At 32.4% G+C, this 21,106-nt stretch overlaps 1 protein-coding gene across 1 annotated transcript in view; it reads right to left on the bottom strand.

The window, feature by feature from the left end:
* Window positions 1-21,106, bottom strand: part of LOC132727490 (N-chimaerin-like) — a 51,861-nt gene that overhangs the window by 7,790 nt on the left and 22,965 nt on the right. Inside the window, exons 3-13 of the mRNA XM_060713020.1 lie at window positions 18,477-18,515; window positions 16,340-16,398; window positions 13,050-13,081; window positions 12,043-12,159; window positions 11,043-11,340; window positions 10,123-10,185; window positions 5,611-5,782; window positions 4,514-4,687; window positions 3,433-3,510; window positions 1,533-1,670; window positions 574-679 (exon numbers count right to left, since the gene is read on the bottom strand). Of these exons, the coding sequence (XP_060569003.1) occupies window positions 574-679; window positions 1,533-1,670; window positions 3,433-3,510; window positions 4,514-4,687; window positions 5,611-5,782; window positions 10,123-10,185; window positions 11,043-11,340; window positions 12,043-12,159; window positions 13,050-13,081; window positions 16,340-16,398; window positions 18,477-18,515 (1,276 nt within the window). The remainder of the gene's footprint in view (window positions 1-573; window positions 680-1,532; window positions 1,671-3,432; window positions 3,511-4,513; window positions 4,688-5,610; window positions 5,783-10,122; window positions 10,186-11,042; window positions 11,341-12,042; window positions 12,160-13,049; window positions 13,082-16,339; window positions 16,399-18,476; window positions 18,516-21,106) is intronic.

Genomic DNA, 21,106 nt, shown 5'->3' with positions numbered 1-21,106 from the left:
AATTCATTTAATGCAATGTGAATTTTGTCAAAAGGGAGGTAATTCTAATAATTGCCCTTCTTAGTTATCTAAAGCCTGTAAGAATTGTCTCCCATTACAAATCACAGATAAGAATGAGACTAAACAAAGTGTTGGAGCACCACACTAAATATCGTATTCCAGTATATACTGTACAAGGTGCTTGAATGATTAAATGCTAAATTACTGCTTTTTCACTAAACAGAATGAACTTTAAAACGTCTAGGTTATCACTTCACACCAATTTATATACAATAATAAGTGAAAAATGCAAGAATCTGCAAAAAAAAAGCGATATTTTTCTAGTTGGTGATCATGATTTCTGCAAGTGTCTATAGGTACTGCTCCAACACTGTAGTGAGTTAAATCCCACAGATAAAGCTTTCACTATGTCCAAACTTCCTTTTATGTATATGAATGATACATGACCAGATAATTATTTACAGTAAGAGGAAGAATAAAACACAAGAAAACAAATAAAATACTTAACTATATTCACATATAATCAGGGGGCATAATATTGTACTGAAGAGTTGAACAGGGGACATAACTTACCTTACTAAGTGGTTTATGAGATATTTCAGTGTCTGATAATGTGCTGGGGGCAACTTGGCCAACCCTTCCCTCACATACAATATTTTATCCTTCAATTCTTCCCTATCTGTAATATACAACATTATTTATAATTAAATTTATCTCTATATTAATCACAATTTGAATACCTTTTATACATTATGTGCTAACCAGAATATTTCAGACATCTTTGGTACAATTTTGTTAAAAAAGAGGGGGAAAAAGTTGAAACACTAAAAAATAATTTCATTTTTAAACACATTTTTTTTTAATCAAAGCTTTATATATACATATTCTTATGATCAGCATCCCTGAACAAGAATAAAACATCAGCCTATTGGATACCTGTACAACATGTTTTTTGTCTTTAAAAACATGTTTTGCAATCCATCTCACTAAGTCACTTTGACGACTATGAAGCCATTATAGAGCTTTTACTATGACATAAATTGACTGACTCCAAATCTGAACATATACAGGTGCCCAAATATAAGGTGTGGTAGCCTTGATTGAAATATGTTAAATTTCAACAACAACAGAACTGTAGAGTTTTGTTTGATTAAGTCACACCAACACTGTTAAGGTCATATGGTGATTATCCAGCTTAACTAATGGCAGAAGACCTCAAGTGCCTTTTTCTACAATATTTGAGGTACAAGAGGAAACATTTGTAGAAAACCACTGACCGTCAGTAAGCTACCTAGATAGCTTCCTAGCATTCAAGAACCTAACAGATATTATTCAAACCATCAGAAGTGAAACGTTAGTGCTTTAAAGTCTACAAAACCACTCAGGCCATATAGTCTCCAACAAGTGTACAGAGCTATAAAATAACTTACTCATGCCCTCGATTATTCTGGGGTAAGTGACAGAGCTATAAAATAACTTACTCATGCCCTTGATTATTCTGGGGTAAGTGACAGAGCTATAAAATAACTTACTCATGCCCTCAATTATTCTGCGATAAGCATCAAAAGTAATGAGAGGTATTGGTAATAATCTAAAGTAAAGCTTTAATACACTCGTTATAGTGTTGATGTCTTCATACTTCGCAGTACTTATAATAGTACATTCTCCATCTGAAAGAAAAAAAACATCAACAAATGTATAAATAATACAACAAGTATCTTACTAAATTTTTTCATTATTTTGTCTTGTTTTGAGGGTTTTTTTGTCATTTTGCCATAATGGCCTGAAAATTCTATAATGGCATAAGGGCACATTCCCTCAGCCATTATGCAGAGTTAATGGCAAGTAGCAAGGCAACCAAATTGAATAATGATATATTTATACATACTTGATCAAATTCAATATCTATATTTTCTTTATTAAAAGCCATATATTACATTTACACTTTATTAAATGCAAAAAAATATAAATCACCATAATCAATGTCCATATTCACATGCCACATTTGTATTACATTTATCAAAGGCCATTATCTATTTACAATTATTAAATGCAATATTTATACTTCTATAATCAAATGCCTTTTTTGTATTAGTCATATTGATTGCCATATTTTTATTAACTTTATCAAATGCCATATTTATTTATTACCTTTATCAAATGCTATATGTATTATTTATTACTTTCAACAAATGCCATACTATTTATGCCACATCAAATTTATTTTTTACCTTTATCAAATGCCATTTTAAATTTATTTATTGCCTTTATCAAATACCATATTAAATTTATTTATTGCCTTTATCAAATGCCATATTAAATTTATTCATTATCTTTATCAAATGCCATATTAAATTTTATTTTTTACCTTTATCAAATGGCATATTAATTCTATGTATTACCTTTATCAAATGCCATATTACAATTTTTTATTGCCTTTATCAAATACCATATTAAACTTATTTATTGCCTTTATCAAATGCCATATTAAATTTATTCATTATCTTTATCAAATGCCATATTAAATACTATTTTTTACCTTTTTCAAATGCCATATTAAATTTATTCATTATCTTTATCAAATGCCATATTAAATTTTATTTTTTACCATTATCAAATGCCATATTAATTTTATTTATTACCTTTATCAAATGCCATATTAAATGTTTTTATTACCTTTATCAAATGGCATATTAATTTTATTTATTACCTTTATCAAATGCCATATTACAATTTTTTTATTACCTTTATCAAATACCATATTAAATTTATTTATTGCCTTTATCAAATGCCATATTAAATTTATTCATTATCTTTATCAAATACCATATTAAATTCTATTTTTTACCTTTATCAAATGGCATATTAATTTTATTTATTACCTTTATCAAATGCCATATTAAATGTTTTTATTACCTTTATCAAATGGCATATTAATTTTATTTATTACCTTTATCAAATGCCATATAACAATTTTTATTACCTTTATCAAATACCATATTAAATTTATTTATTGCCTTTATCAAATGCCATATTAAATTTATTCATTATCCTTATCAAATGCCATATTAAATTTTATTTTTTACCTTCATCAAATATCATATTAAATTTATTTATTACCATTATCAAATGCCATATTAAATGTTTTTATTACCTTTATCAAATGCCATATTAAATTTATTTATTGCCTTTATCAAATGCCATATTAAATTTATTCATTACCTTTATCAAATGCCATATTAAATTTCTTTATTTCCTTTACCGAATGTCATACTAAATTTATTTATTACCTTTATCAAATGCCATATTAAATTTACCTTTATCAAATGCCATATTAAACTTATTTATTCCCTTTATCAAAAGCCATAATAACACTAGCTTTATCAAAAGCCATAATTACATTACCTTTATCAAATGCCATATTTATATTACCTTTATCAAATGCCATTCTTATTTCTTCTACCTCATCGTGTAGACCAGCTACTCTGTATAAACCTTCAGCATCCAAGCCTGTATGTACACAGAAATAGAAATATAATAATTCAAAGCAATAGATACATAAATACTTCCATATCAACACTGTCAAATGAATAAGTTTTACAAACAATTTAAGTCAGTCTTTCATCTTTGATGAATTCCATCTAGACCATTATTTAACAAACTGTAAGAAATGTGCAGAATTTGAATTTCAGTTCCATCAAGATTAGGGCTGGGCAAAGTACTTGATAGTACAACAAGAGCAATGTTGTGAATTGACTTAGCTCACAAAAGGGACTGTTTCAGTGAACATTTAAACTTAAGTCATAGATTTACATCTGTGATTAAAAAAATACACTAAAGTCACATGTGGCAAATCTTCAAATGCCCTAAATACAAATATTTTTCATTTACATGTACTTATAAATGACATTTTGATGAAAAAAAGCCTTTTTTTCATTTACCATATTTTCACTTTTAAAATTATTTTTTCACCCCCGTAAATCATATTTTCTCTATTTTCACTGGTGTCTTACCAGACTACTTTCTTCTAAATTCAGCCAATACACAAAATTTAAGGGAAAGTCTTTCAAATTGAATGTCAAAAAAGAGAAAAATGTATATATTAAATAGAAAATTCTAGTTTTTTTTCCTATAAATACAGGATTTATTTTAATCTTGTGGCATGAAAATTATCATATTTCACTTGGTTTATACAGAATTTATTTTAGTTCGATTGTGTACGAAGCTATTAGCTTATAGACACATTTGCGAATCCGTTCCTGGAACAAACCAGTGCTGCGCAATGAGTGTAAAGTTTCTTGCTCAAGGAAACAATGACTTGCCCCTGACAGGGTTTGAACCCATGCGACTAGTGATCATTAAATAACTAGTCTGACATGTTAACCACTCGGCCATGCCACCACTATAATGCCATATTTCACTTGTGGCTCTCATGAAATATTTATTTTCATACCACTTGATAAAAATAAATCCTTTATTTATATGAAAAACTTATGTACCCTTTATATCTTACCTCTACTTTCTATTTCCTTTACACATTTCTCCACTACTATTGGTAGGGGAGACTTTCTTGCCTTTATAACTGTGGTCAAATCTTGTCCAAATATATTCTTCACAAATTTTATATCTGGCATACAATCATTTGGCACCTTCTCTGAACATTTCTTGTGGGCCTCAAATCCACAGTCTGTAAACATTTTGCAGGTATCAGTAAAAGAAGTTTTAACAAGGAAAATTGCAATAAAGGAGTAAATTGAAACACACAAGTATAGGTATAAACATAAGCTGTCAGTAGGACTGCATGCTTGACTATTCTTAGTGCTAAATAGTGAAACAATATCCTGTAAAATATAGAATTTTCTAAGTTCAAAAAGGGTCATAACTCTGTCCAAATCAATGTTAGGGTTATGGGCCTAGGAAGGAGACCTTCTATTGGGCTCTCAAATAAATGTTTGAACATTTAACCCATTGCTTTCAGTAGTTTTGAAGACAAACTTGCACACAAAAACTTAACCGAAGTGTGACGCAGACGCCTTGGTGAGAACAATAGCTCTGAGCCTCTCCATACTTTTTAAATAGTCAACCTAATAACAAGATTATAAAAAGATGCTGCTGACGAAAAAACTCATGCACCTTTAAGTTTTAAAACATTATATTTCAGTGTTATAAAATAACCCATTACCAAACTTTTATACTCAGGGCTTGCACTGACAGCAGCTAATGAATAAATTGGCTCTAAAATTATTAACATGGCTCTAGAAAATCACTTTTTTAACAAAAAAAAATTATGATGAAATATTGTCAAAAACCATGGATATTAATAGCATGCCCCTCTGCATTATCTAAAAATCAAGCTAGCACTTAAGTAGAACTACAAACCTTTGAAATATCAGTTTGTAAAATTAGTTGGTCTTGCAGTCGATATATTTAGACTAGATTCTTGGGGAAAAAATCTCACAGTGTTTGGTAGAACTGAAGTCATAGTGTTCAAGACCAAGTGATTTTATTTTGATGACATTCATAACTTAGTCACATAGGCATCAGTTCCTTTCAATACAATACATACACTATCATTGAAAAAAATATCAGCATTTACTAGACATAACATACCTTGACATTTTGATCCCTGGGCAATCAATCCCCACATAAAATTGGCACAAAAGTCACACCAATGAAGTCCTATGAAGTTATGTGTTTTAAATACATGAGGTTTCTCAAAGATTGACACATCAATCTCTCCATCTACTTCAAAACTGTCAACATCATCTTCCTCATCATCTGGCTGCAAAAAAAAAATGGGAATTCCCAAAATCTAAATATAGCTTTGATAATCTTTCTAAAAATAGCTGCTCTGATTTCTTAGAAGCACTTTTGAATTCTAAATATAGATTTAAGATTTCTACATAAAATTTATATACACGCTTTTGTTAATGGCTGAAATTTATAGATACATAGATCAGTGATTGACACCTGATTATTTATTAGTCTGAATTAAATGAAATATTTTATACTAGGTTTACACCTTCCTGTAGTTTGAATATGAAAACAATGTTTCTGATCCAGTAAATACATGTAAACTTGACTATATGGGCTTAAGGTAAAAAGACTTTACTTAACTTCATCATATAAGAACATAACTGATTGTTAGCATACACTTCATTAATTCTAAAAGGAAACAGTGCAGACCACGATCAGATGACATGGTCTGCACTATTTATTGTTTGTTTATCCTTTAAGTATTTTAAAGTAATGGTTTAAATATTATTTACAAATAATATTCTCCTGATATTTTAATTTGGACACAAAAAATCCAATGTCTTTACTTTAAGTCAGCACACATATCTAGCAATATTTTGTAGCATTTTGTATTTAAACTAGAACTGCCACTATCATGGCTTGAATACCCCCGCATACCACTTTGTCAGAATCAACAGTGGCCATTTAGAGCTCAAGAACAACCTCTTGCCAAATCTGAGGTTACTAAGACAGTGCATTGCTAAGTTATGTATTCTACATGCTTCAAATGTGAAAATGTCAAAATCAATACATTGCGGACAGGACATTCTTTAGCAATTGAGAAGAAAAGCTTTTTTTTTGTCAAGGTCCCTGTGACCTTGACCTTTGACCCAGTGACCTCAAAATCAATCGGGGTCACCTTATAGTCATGATCAACATGCATACCAAATATGAAGACTGTGGGTCAAAGGTATCTTAAGTTAATGGGTAGACAAACTTTTTGAAGTCAAAGTCCCTATGACCTTGACCTTTGATCCAGTGACCTCAAAATCAAAAGGGGTCATCTACTAATCATGATCAACATCCATGCCAAATATGAAGACTGTGGGTCAAAGGAATCTAAAGATATTGGGCAGACAAAGTTTTTGAAGTCAAAGTCCCTGTGACCTTGACCTTTGACCTGGTGACCTCAAAATCAATAGGGGTCATCTACTAATCATGACTAACCTCCATGCCAAATATGACGACTGTAGGTCAAAGGAATCTTAAGTTATTGGGCGGACAAGCTTTTTGAAGTCAAAGCCCCTGTGACCTTGACCTTTGACCTGGTGACATCAAAATCAATAGGGGTCATCTACTAATCATGACTAACCTCCATGCCAAATATGACGACTGTAGGTCAAAGGAATCTTAAGTTATTGGGCGGACAAGCTTTTTGAAGTCAAGGCCCCTGTGACCTTGACCTTTGACCTAGTGACCTCAAAATCAATAGGGGTCATCTACTAATCATGACTAACCTCCATGCCAAATATGAAGACAAAGGGTCAAAGAAATCTTAAGTTATTGGGCGGACAAGCTTTTTGAAGTCAAGGCCCCTGTGACCTTTGACCTAGTGACCTCAAAATCAATAGGGGTCATCTTCTCATCATGACTAACCTCCATGCCAAATATGAAGACTGTAGGTCAAAGGAATCTTAAGTTATTGGGCGGACAAGCTTTTTGAAGTCAAGGCCCCTGTGACCTTGACCTTTGACCTCAAAATCAATAGGGGTCATCTTCTAATCATGACTAACCTCCATGCCAAATATGAAGACTGTAGGTCAAAGGAATCTTAAGTTATTGGGCGGACAAGCTTTTTGAAGTCAAGGCCCCTGTGACCTTGACCTTTGACCTAGTGACCTCAAAATCAATAGGGGTCATCTACTAATCATGACTAATCTCCATGCCAAATATGAAGACTGTAGGTCAAAGGAATCTTAAGTTATTGGGCGGACAAGCTTTTTGAAGTCAAGGCCCCTGTGACCTTGACCTTTGACCTAGTGACCTCAAAATCAATAGGGGTCATCTACTAATCATGACTAACCTCCATGCCAAATATGAAGACTTAGGGTCAAAGGAATCTTAAGTTATTGGGCGGACAAGAAAAAACCGACGGCCGGACGGACGGCCGGACGGCCGGACGGACGGACAAGCTGATTCCAGTATACCCCCCTTACAACTTTGTTGTGCGGGGGTATAAAAAGATTCAAAGCGCCAAAACAAGTAACAAACATGTTAACATGAAAATGTTCTGCACAAACTTGTACCTGGTACCATGGTATGGAATGCTAAACAAAATCTAATGAATGTTAAAACAATTAATTTCAAAATACATTCCAGCCAATTATCATTTGCATTACTTCTATGTCACACAAGCAATTCTTTCAGCCAATCAGATCTCTGCATACAAATCATACCATTAAAGATGCTTCTTCTATGCTTTGGCTTAATCAAATGTAGGGCTTGTTCCAGAGGAATAAGACACTTGGTTCAATGGTAGTGGACATTTGGATTTAGAGGTAGGAACCCTTGTCCAGTGGTAGTGTGCATTTGTTTGTTTGTTTGTTTCATTTTACGCCTTTTCCAAACAGTATTTCAGTCATATAGGCGGATAAATTCCTAACCATCGTTCCTGGAGAGTTACACCAGTACTAGACTACCTTCACCCGTGCTAAACTACCAAAGCATCTCCCGGAGTGTGCATTTAGTCCAGAGGTAGAGGAAACATTTGGTTCAGAGATCTAGGTCTCTTATTCTAGAGGTAGGGGGCCATTGGTCATGGGGTTATGGTTGCTTTGACTAAAGGAAGTGGGTGCTTTATCTAGAGGTAGTGTGTGTGCTTAATATAGTCTAACTACAAATCTAAAAGTCATGAGTCCCAAATTAAATTCAAAATCATATTCTTTTGCTCTGTTGAACTGCAGCTGTATAATTATAATAGGGTATATTATTTGAGGAAGATTTAATTAATGGAGAACAGACTCTTTGTATCTGGCATAACTGTTTGTTTGTTTATTTTGTTATGCTGATTTTAACACATTTTTGGTCATAATTATTTCTACAGTCAGTCCACATAACTAGCTTTTCCCCCCGGATAACTTTCCATTAATTACCGATTTCTCTGCACCTGACAGTCTGCTAATCCCACGCGATCTTTGAATCAGTGGTGAGAGACAAAATGACCATTACACTCAATGTCTGAGATCAATTTTGTCATGGAGAAATTTCAACGGGCTGGAAATACAATCCAGTAACTCCTGGATTACTGGATTACAAGATTAATTAATTACAGGAAAAAAATTTATAGTTATTAAAACTAAGGTTGACAAATCATTGTGCATAGTCATCAATTTATGTGAAACAAGACACACTGCAGTAAACCAAACTTCCTTCACGGCAAACAATCTGTCAGGAAATTAAAACCTGCAATCCTTCCGATATCTTTTTTAAAAATTTTTTTGCAAATAAATAATTACTCATTGTAGATTGAGTAAGTCTGATTCAATAGATTTATTATACAATTATTTCTCCATTTTTGTTTCTAACTACTGTTGAATGACCTGAACTAATATTGAATGACTAACGTTTCTCATACAATATAATTATGTCATTTCTAGTTATTTTTATCTACAATTTTATTCCCTAGAAATTTTTCAACAATAACATCAGGCTTTTCAACTACTCTGCAAAGCTGGTAAAAAGGGTATACATTTTAGCAACTATTGCGAAATGGTGAACTTTAAATAAACATTCATTTGCCCAGTAATATAACTAAAAATGGAGACCAGTCTGCAGAAATCCAGATCAACTATTTGATTAGTCGATTTCAAAATTCAAATTCAAAATTAACCAATCACAATGTCAGACCAATAGACTGGTCTCCAAACATTTGGTTTAAAGCGAGTCAAGTCAGAACATGACCTAGCAAAATGCATATCAGCCGAGAACATTTCAACAATAAAATCCACTCCTCTCATAAGCAAGGTTAAAATCTTTTTAACGGGGCATTCCCGTGTTTAACAAATACATTTTTTATTCTATGACACCTTTATAAATTTTTGTAAATGTAAAAGAGCATGTCTACACCCTAGTATTAATTTTATGTTTTATCCACAGGTAGATTAAATTTCATTTAACTTCAAGTTTAACTTCCTTTTTTATAACAAAAAATAACACAAGTCATGTATCTTTTAAGGAAAACATATTTCTGTGAAACCTAATACTAGGATTCAAATCATCTTGTTTAAGATATTATCACGGATATGCCCCTTTAAAAACTTGTTATAAACAAGGCAAAAAGTAACAAAGCCTAAAATACACAGGAATTCCAATCCCATGGGATGTTACCTTTTTCCGTACATGTTTTACACCAAGAATTTGTTTCGTTTTTGTTTCTTTTACAGAATTTCTCTGAAAACATGGCATGGCATAAGAACTTAAAATTCACCTAAAAATGAACACATTTAATTCAAAAGAAAGAAATTTGTCAGGCCTAGTCTGAAACCTGAAAAAAAAAGAGATTTTTTTTTACCTTACTTCTAAACTCTTCACTGCTGAATTAGTATAATAGAATTGTCCTGCTTTTAGTTTAGAACTTTGTACATTTGTTTGGCATTTAACATAGATTAAAACATATTTTTGGTCATATCAATACATTTTACCTGCTTTCCTGGATAACTAACCAGTAATTATTAATTTTTCACATGTGACAAACTACCAAATCCCACATGATATCTCAATCAGTGGTGAGAGAGAAATAACAACTACACTCAATATCCCATACCAACTGAAATTTCATCTAGGCAGAGGATCAAACGTGTGACCCCTTGATAACAAATTCAATGCTCTCCCTATTGAGTTAAGTGGGTGGACAGAAGATTGTAACAGTTAAAGTAAACATTAAGGGCATATGGTAAAATTATAATGTTCTTTTCCTATACATCATATAGTTGTATCAAATGCGAGTTTAAAGTTCTAAAAAAATCAGAATCAAGGTGATCATAAGGGAAGTGGTGGCCTAGTGGTTAAGATGACTGCTTCTCAACCCAGGGATCTCAACCCAAATCAGGTCACGACCATGTTTCTTCATATGACACTAGTACTGGTTGGTTACAGGAAGTGGACTCGAAAGTGATAAATATAAGATGCAAGAACTTATTTCACAATCAAACTTAAATAAATATGTTTAAGGTAATAAAACATATAAGATGCAAGGACTCATTTCACAATCAAACTTAAATAAATATGTTTAAGGTGATAATACGTACTGATGTTGGAGTCAAAGACAGGTTAGCATTAGCTAAAACATCGGGCTGATTCACACGATTATTCGCATTTTTGCGTGATTTTTGCAGCCTCTTTCTTTTAACACTGTAAGCTAAATATGGCGACTGTGCGTAATTTGATTCGTCCGACAATGATGCAATATAGTCTGATGCTCGTGATTCGATATAGAAATGTATTAATCCGTCTGCAACTAATTGTTCCACAGTTTCAAATCGTTTTTCACCTACATAATGAAGTCCGTCGTAATATAATTTGTAGTTCTTTGTCTGACTATCAAATCTGAAAGAAAATCAAGCAAAACAAGTTTAGTTTAATGTTTTTATTCTAGCTTGATTAAATTTTACATGATTTTAAAGAATCATGATTGAATCAAATTTTAGGACATCACCATCTTACTTTTTACCTTTGGTTATCTCCCCTGAAAGTGAGATTTTTTTTTATTTGTCTTTAATCATACAAAGTTTAAGAAAATTCTTTGCACTATTTAAAATTTTCCTTCTTTGCTTTTGTGAAAAAATTACTAAAATTTCCAATTTCAAGTCTTCTACCTTTAATACATGTACAAACATTTACAATGGATTTTATAAAAAAAAGTTGGTAAAATATTCACCTTCACCCCTCTAAATGTATATCTGCCTTCCACCTTTATTCCCTAAAGAGTATTTACTCACCTTTAAGACAGATCCCTCATAAGACAGGGTCTAACTTTTATCCTGCTATATTTGTGTAATGGATTATTTGTGTAATGGATATGCGCTGCATTATATCTGGGACAGTCCATTTTATAACTAAGGGCTTTTAATGTTATTTAAAAAATTAAACAAATAAAACTTCAAAAAGTATAGAGCCTGGTCAGACTGCAAGGATCACTTTTATTTCAAGCAGACTAAGGCTATAAATTACATCAATCTTGCCTTCTGGTCAAATTATGACAAAAACAAACCCATTTTAACGTAAAAATATATCAGAATGTAAATATACCTTATGGCTAATGTGAATGCATTTGGTGCCCTATCACTCTTCCTGACTAGATAACTACCGTCTCCTCCCTGAAATAAAATATCTTCCGCCTCCTCCCGCGATATCTGACCATGGTACCTACAAACATAAAACATTGTACCTACAAACATAAAACATGGTACCTACAAACATAAAACATGGTACCTACAAACATAAAACATGGTACCTACAAACATAAAACATGATACCTACAAACATAAAACATGGTACCTACAAACATAAAACATGATACCTACAAACATAAAACATGGTACCTACAAACATAAAACATGGTACCTACAAACATAAAACATGATACCTACAAACATAAAACATGATACCTACAAACATAAAACATGGCTGCTTCATAGTGCAAAATATTTGAGTTCAGGGACTTATTTTGACTTATTTTATAGCCGATATTTGGTCATATTCTCTATTGAAAATAGTATATTATTTTACCAATCCACAAGAAAAAACTCCCAATTTAAAGTTGTAAAATGAAAATATTGAATAACAAATACTAAAATCTTTGAAAATAAGGGCTTCTTCACTGTTATGTTAAATGTTTGAAGATGCCATCCTAGACAGTGATTCTTTGCATTCATTTTATCAATGCAAAAATAAGTCATGCATTTTTTCCAAATTTTTAACAAAACATAGCAATTCCAAATGGGTATGAGTCATGTTCCAAAAATCCTGGAAAAAACCCTCAGTTCATAATGGGAGATAATTCAGTAAAGAATCCATGCTCAAGTTATGTGTCTTGTTCAGTGACTTAGAATAACAAAAATACCGCTTTACCAGTAAGTTTCTGTGTACCTACAGATTAGCTGAGAAAAACCCGTTTTGCTTAGTTCTGGATAACATCTATTGGTGTATTAATTTACAATTAGGATTTTGTGTAACTTGATTTGACCTTAGAGGATGTAACTTTAAAATGAATTGTAAGAAAATTTAAATTTAAAATAAGTCTGAAAATGACTTACTCAGATCCATAGTATGTGGGTTTATTGACAGGCTGCAAAAGAAAGATTGAAACATTATCATATACTGTAAAATCATTATTATCCGTGGGGAAATGATTTTCGTGGTTTTTGTAGATAGGTCAATTCATGAATTTAAGATCCAACAAAATATCATTTCATCTGCTGAAATATTATTTTGCATCAAATTATTTACATTTTACATTTTGGAAAAATAAACAGTCCATGAATTTAAGTACCCTTGAAAATGTTCTTTGGACAAAACCACGAAATTCCGTGCCCACGAAATTTCATGCCCACGACATTAAGTGAATTACAGTAATAAAAGTACAATATGAAAATTGAATGACATTCATTACTGCATGTTCAAGTGTACAAGTTAGAGCTGCATTCTAATTACTTTTAGTACTATTAGAAAATTATGCAACAATAATTCTTCATTGCAACAGTGTTATGATTATTTTCATCATTTGACATTTACAAAAGAAATTTGTCTAAACATTTGCATATTGTTACACTGGTTTATAAGCCATTGAAACATCTGGTAATGACTTAAAATTTGCATTTGTGCGTATACATTAACCAGTATTAACCCATTCACCAAACTAGGATTTTGCACTGCAGAAATCTCCTGCTTTGAAATTAGAACAATCAACAAACTCAAGAAACAAAAAGATTGGCAGTGTATGTAGATACTTCAAGGAAGTACTGGCTTATGCTGCCATATTTGCTGCTAGTTATAATTGGTTTTTAATAGAATAAGGTAATATGATATCAGCCGACACAACTGTCTGATCATGGTCAACTCTGTTTGCACCTAGCTTAAGGTCTTCAGCGTACCCGTTTATATACTATGACATGACGTGAACGCTGAAGACAGACCTGTAGGGAATGTCCACCAATAATCGTGCCAGGAATCTGACACGCTCGTATTCATTCATCGAACATGCCATGAAGTAAAGCAAAGCATACCTTGATAAAACTATATATAATCCGTTGATAAGCCGAGGATGGACAAATAAAAATCTTATTAAGGTAAAAAGTTTAGCACTTGGCCGTCGTATTGCCAAAATGTTTGACCAGGTGATTACAAGATTGACCTTTACTAACCCATGTGCTTCCAACATTTTTATAAATTACTTTTTTTAAAGATATTGAAAAAGGTGATTTACTGACTTTTGTATGCAATATAATCATATTTAAGTACTAAAAAATTAATGAAAATAAAAACAAGGAACATCGCAATGCGATGCAACCAGGTTTTCAGCAAAATATTTCACAGAAGCTTCGTCATGCAGGGCATTTGTTTTAAAGTGAACACCCGCCCGCCCACCCAAAATCACAAAACCGGGATGATATGCACAAGGACTCTTGATGAGAAAGCTTCTGTGAAAGTTTGTCAAAATAGTTTGTAGGAAGAGGTTTTGCAAATAAGAATTTGTTCACTTTATATTCTATATATGGAACAAAAACAATATATTTCTATATAAGGGAAAAAAATAAATGGCAATAATTAGGTCAAACATTATCAAATCTCATAACCCTGACAACATGCAGCAAGAGTTGATGACAAAGCTTCTGCGAGAGTTTTGTCAAAATCCCTAGAGAATTGTAGGAGTTGCGCACAGAATTGCGCAGAGAAGAAGTGTTCACTATATATATTCTGTATAAGGAAAAAAAACAAAGGGCCATAAATAGGTAAAAAATTATCTAATCACAAAACCCCGACAATATGTGCTATGGCACTTGATGACAAAGCTTCTGTGAAAGTTTGGTCAAAATCTGTTGAGAAATGTAGGAGAAGTTGCGCACTGTAGAAATTGTTCACTATTATATTCTGTATAAGGAAAAAATACACAAAGGGCCATAATTCGGTAAAATATTATCCAATCACAAAACCCCGACAATATGTGCCAGGCACTTGATAACAAAGCTTCTAAGAAAGTTTGGTCAAAATCCGTTGAGAAATGTAGGAGGAGTTGCGCACAAGAAGAAATTGTTCACTATAATATTCTCTATAATGAAAAAAACAAAGGGCCATAATTAGGTCCAATATATACCAATTGCAAAACCCTGACAATATGTGTCAGGGCACTTGATGACAAAGCTTCTGAGAAAGTTTGGTCAAAATCCGTTGAGAAATGTAGGAGGAGTTGCGCACAGAAGAAATTGTTCACTATATATTCTATATAAGGAAAAAAAAAACAAAGGGCCATAATTAGGTCAAATATTATCTAATCGCAAAACCCCGACAATATGCGCCAGGGCACTTGATGACAAAGCTTCTGTGAAAGTTTGGTCAAAATCCGTTGAGAAATGTAGGAGGAGTTGCGCACAGAAGAAATTGTTTACGCCCGCCCGCCCGTCCGCCCATCCGCCCGTCCGCCGACATACCTCAATCTAATAACCAGTTTTTTCCTTCGGAAAACCTGGTTAAAAACATTCTCTTGAATAAAAATAGTGCAATCATGACAACAAAGATGTTCTAAATATAGTACACAACTCTACACTAATCTGTTCCCGCGAATGACGTCATACGAGGTCTCGCGTAGCACCTAAATGTCATGGCCGATTGTAGTCGGCGTAATTGATGTTTTACAGTTAAAAAGGCAATTTTAATGTAGATATTAATATTTTGATACTTTAAATGGTATACACATGTAGAACAATATTAAAATAATTGTTTTATCCTAAAATGCACAAGAATTGATTGGAACAAGTGTATTTGCAAGTGAAAAATAAGTTTAAATCAACTTAGGTTATTCTGGCTAGGTTTTGTAGCAGGTCTAATCCAAAACTTTAATGCCGCATCAGATGAAAAACAAAAATGTTAAATAGCGACTTATAAAGTTTTGGAAGCCAGAACTAGTTTGTACCATGACTGAATGGGTTAAGGCCACTAATTTATTGGGGGCACTGGAGAGTTACAGTGTTGGCCAACAAATCAAAAGTTGTCAGTACCTTCAAAGTCATATTCTTTCCATAAATATTTGACAGCCATATTCTTTCCATGAATATTTATAGGTACAAACTTCTTAAAACTGTTAGATTATGTAACTTCCTGAACCACTACAATTAATATATCCTACAGCGATGAATCACTAGGATAATATACATAAATAATAAAATAGATCAGCAAGCAACATAAGTGGTTTTTACATAGGAAAAGTGTTTCACTCTAGGTGTAATAAAAACCCTTAAAGAAAACATTATCATTAAAATATCCATTATGTATATCATATTTCAGTTAAAGAGAACTTAGAAAAGTAATAAAATTTTCAATGAATACTCACTTCCCCCTTTGTACATGCCATCTTCTTTGGTTTTGGAGCTTCATTCTGTAGCTGATATACTATCAAAAAACAAATATAAGTCATGATCATTTTTGTCATTTTGAAAGGCATACAGACAGACAAACACAGGCAGATGGACAGACAAACACATGGACAAACAACTTCAATTTTCAGATAAGGGAAAGTCAGTTTTACAAATTGACAGACAGACAGACATCTTTAGCTGTATTTATAATAGTGAACTTACTACAAGCAAACAGACAAGACAGGTCAATTGAGGTCAATTTTCAGAGAGAGAGAGATGAAGAAAATTGAGGGACAGGCTGGCAGAAAAAGGCATATATTAAAAAATATTAACAGCAAAGAACTGCACTGCCTGGGATAAGGACTGGGGGATAGTTTGAGGGACAAAGGTACTTATAGACAAGAAAACAAACGAATTGAGGAACAGCCAATAAACAGAAAACTATTGCACCTGACCATGCAATGGAATAGTATTGTCAGAATGATTATAGAACACTTAAAATAATTATAGAGATGTTAAACAGAAAGGATGATATATTGAAAATAGGTTTATATAAAAATAAAAGCTTGCAGATTTTTTTATAAGTAAGAAAGTTAAGTTCATCTATTAGCTCATAACCTCTTGCTGAAACCGAATGTGATAAGCCTAGAAGCGTCTGCCACCGGTTAAGAGCCAGAGGCAAGCCTGCACATGTCATCCGTGCAGTCTGACTAAGGTAAGCTCTAAACTGTTGACTGATTAAGTTTTGTCACCTGATATAACAAATCTGGTATTAAATGATCAATCTCAAATTTCATCAACACATTTTAGGTCATAGCCTTAACAAGACTGGCTAACCTTCGGTGTTGCAAACTTAGATCAAAACCACTCCACCTGACGGAGCTAGGAGTTGTACAAAGTCCAGTAATTGGAACCCATTAAGTCGTCTCTAAGGATCATACAGGGATAAACCGCAGCTGCAATTCTAATGCCTCAACCCCATAAAGACAACCCCTTAGCCACAAGGGGAAGAAGTACCAGGTAAGTCAATTATAAAAATTTGGCAGGTTACAGGTTAAAATATTGATATTTTTGCACTGCTACAGGATTGATATTTATGCACTGTTATGGGTTCAATATCAATATTTATGCACTGTTATGGGTTCAATATCAATATTTATGCACTAATGAAAATCTATTGTTGATCAAAATATTTTGTTCAATTTATCATCTTGGAGTAAACAGGAAGACATCTTTACAAAGAGTAATGTATAGACACTTGCTGTTGTTGGAAACAGGAAACCCCCTTTCTGAACACAAATATATCATATTTCACTACAATTCTGTCCTTGATAAAAACAAAAATAATAACAACTTATAAACAGGATATTATTTATGCAACATCACTAATCTGTGTTGGGCGAAAATACATTTATAATCATTATGCGTGCATGATTGTTGAAGAAAAAAGAAAACAATGCAAGAGCTTCATGTAATTTTCTCTGTCTAGAATGGAAAAAAAACAGTCAAACTTGTCTTTGATCTTCCTATAACTTCTCATTTTTAATGAACGCTACTTAAAAGATGGATTTTTTTCTTCATATAAATGTTAGCGAAATAGAAAAAAACAATAAGGGGATTATAATAAGACTTTAAAGTAGTTAAATTCATATAAATGAGGGTCTTTTGAAAGTTTTCTTATTGTATTGTAGCATTTATTCAGCAGTATTCTGCATAACAAGCAAACTTATTTTTGTATTTCTTGACTGCGGATCTCTGCAGATTTTTTTTGCATCATATAAATATAAAACTTTTGTAAGGCTGGCTCAAACCTAGGTTAAAGGCATAACTGGTAACACTTTGCCAGTGACAAGCAGTCACACTGATGTGTAACAACATTATTTGTTCTTTAAACACATGCCTTGAACATACAGAAAAGCTTTTACTTAAACAATTTTCAAGTAGATCTATAACTATCTTAACAACCAATTAAAATCTATAGCTACACAATGGTCTTTATATATAAGTGTATTACTATTTTACTTGAACTTATATTGGTAAAATAAAAATATTGTCAGTGTCAAATACTCGACCCTCAAATACTTACAGGAATGGAAAAAGTACAATACTTACAATAAGTTTTCCAGGTAGGTAACTGATTTTCACCTTCACCTGCAGAAAACAAAATTATTTGCGCATAAATATACGGTTAACAATCATAGATCATATATAAATGTTTATACTTACAATAACTATTCCATGTGGGGAGGTTATTCTCCTCAAATCTTGCGTTATATTCCACCGTATAGTAATCATGGCGTGGTTTGCGCTTCAATAAATTGATCATTTTTATTTTCCTGTTGCGTATTTTTTTTCCGTTCAACAAAATTTGCCGGAGGAAACAAAGTTATAATTTTATACTTAAGTTATATCCAGTATCAATATAATATGTATTCCATTAAATATGCTTCACTTATTTTTACAATTCCGCTATCCTATTTTCACATTTTTGCACTTTAAAATTTCTTAACATTCAGCAAAGTTACTATGGTAAATAAATGTTTTTCTTCCCGCTACATTTCTCGTACAAGAACTTCCTTATTTACATATATGAATAAACGTTTCGCTAATATTTTCATTAATTAGTTTCCTCGGTCGAACTGAATTCAATTTTAACACAAATAGGAAGTTTTACTCAGCAATACATTATTAAAAACCTCCACCGTATATTATCATTTTCACAACCTTCTAATCTTAAATACATATAAAACACGACATTGAAATGTAAAACTTTAACCTATATGAAAAAATACTGGCCTAAATGTTTCATACAAACACTTCTACAATTAACACTATGCTCAATTCAAGGCTTTTACGAATCTTGATTTTTCATCCTTAAACTCGTAGAGAAATATACAATTATTCAATTCAATCTGTTTGTCATGATATCCAATTAACAGAAATTTAATATAATAATCAAGCACCCGAGATATCTCAAAAAAGGTGACTTAAAATCACGATTCAGAATCATATGACAATTAAAGTTTTTCCAAATTTCAGTTTTACGACTTTTACGATTTCTTTACTTCCTTGAACAACAAGTGTTATTCAGGATTTATAAATGTATTTGCTATACAATAAAGCACATCTCAAGTTGTTTGTTGCAACTAAAATATGTTAAAGGGGAATTTTTCGTGCACTTGATCATATCAAGGGACAGTCCCAGTTATGGAATTGAATTATGGGATATTTGTTTTGCTGAGCAACAAGACTTTGTACAGATCTGCACGAGGTGCCAACATAAATACATGTACAAGTATTTGCAAGTGCGTGAACTTAAATGTTGTAGAAAATCTATCACAGCAAAATATGCTCAAATTAGCCATGGATCATAGTCTTTAATTATCAAAATTATCACCGTATATTGTCTTCAAAATTATCATTAAAGGAACTCCACTGAGGTTCAAAGCTTAAAAAACATGAAATTTGAATTTCTTACATAGATCAGCTGGGGCACTTGAAATGGAAAGACATGCAAAAGATAATTACGAAATATACTCAGAAATAAATTGAAACTATTTTGAGTCTGATTTGAGTGGAAAAGCGTTTCAATGTTTTCAATTTTGAGTCATTTTTCACAAAAAGAATAATTATTCTTGAAAAAACAGAGTGTCAGTGAATGATCTGAAATTGTGCACACAAGTTATTGGTCTAGACCTAGATCAAATGGAACATTAATAGTTTTAATACTGAAAAATTATTTCAAGTCCTGTCATGTCAAAAAAAACTCAGTTGAGTCCCTTTAACATTTAAAACATCTTTTGTATAAACATCATCACAATCTTCAAAGTGAGAGGTGGCATAATGGTTAAGCTTTTGTCTCTCACCCCAGGGATTGTGGGTTCGAACCTTACCAGGATCACAACCATGTTTCGTCATGCTGGGCTGTTCCTAGTTAGCATGACAGTCATGCATAAAACTTACGACTTTAAAATGCAATTATTTTACTTAAACTTTACTCAGCATAGCTAGGTGAACTGGCAAACTCACCTTCCATCTCAACTGTTTGTTGCTATCAACTGATTGTTGCTATAAAGTCTTACACATAAGTGCTGAGAAACATAAATATTCCTGGACATTTACACAGCATGACTCAAAATAAAAAATAACAACTTATTTACTTCATACTGCTGTGAATAATCATACATTATGAAATTTATGACTAAATTATTAACTTATGTTGCTATTTATAGCCTACAACTAATCATATCTTAAACACTTTCATATGTGTTAAGAGTACTTAATGAAGGGGAAGTAACTTGTACAAAATAATATACATTCCTATGTGTACAGTTTAGGTTTGTATTTCTAGGGCTTTGTGCAACATGGCTGTAACTCATATTGCATAAAGAAGGAGTAACATTTCTGCACCAAGCCGGCAATTTGTTTGTTATTCAATAGGGCATATCACCAGATTTTACCCACAAGGGCAAAATGCTATATGATACAACCCCCATCCACTTCTCTGCTCCCTCCCAAGTCTCTGCTACTCTCATCCCCCACCCACCAAAAAAAAAAAAAAAAATTTCCAGACAAGTTAATATACAAGTAGGGACAATGCTGATTGCAGGCCAGTGGATATACACTCTGCATGGGGATAGTATGAGATCACAGAGTATAACTGTCCCTATCATTTTATAGCTTTTCTACTTAAACCTTTAATTAAAATCACAAATTAAATTATAACACAGCAGAACAAATAT

Source organism: Ruditapes philippinarum, unplaced genomic scaffold, assembly GCF_026571515.1.
Source record: "Ruditapes philippinarum isolate M1 unplaced genomic scaffold, ASM2657151v2 ctg1201_1_1_1_1, whole genome shotgun sequence".
Classification (NCBI taxonomy): Eukaryota; Metazoa; Mollusca; class Bivalvia; order Venerida; family Veneridae; genus Ruditapes; species Ruditapes philippinarum.
The sequence above is the reverse complement of the archived record's forward strand: the minus strand, read 5'-3'. Positions and strand labels throughout refer to the sequence as shown.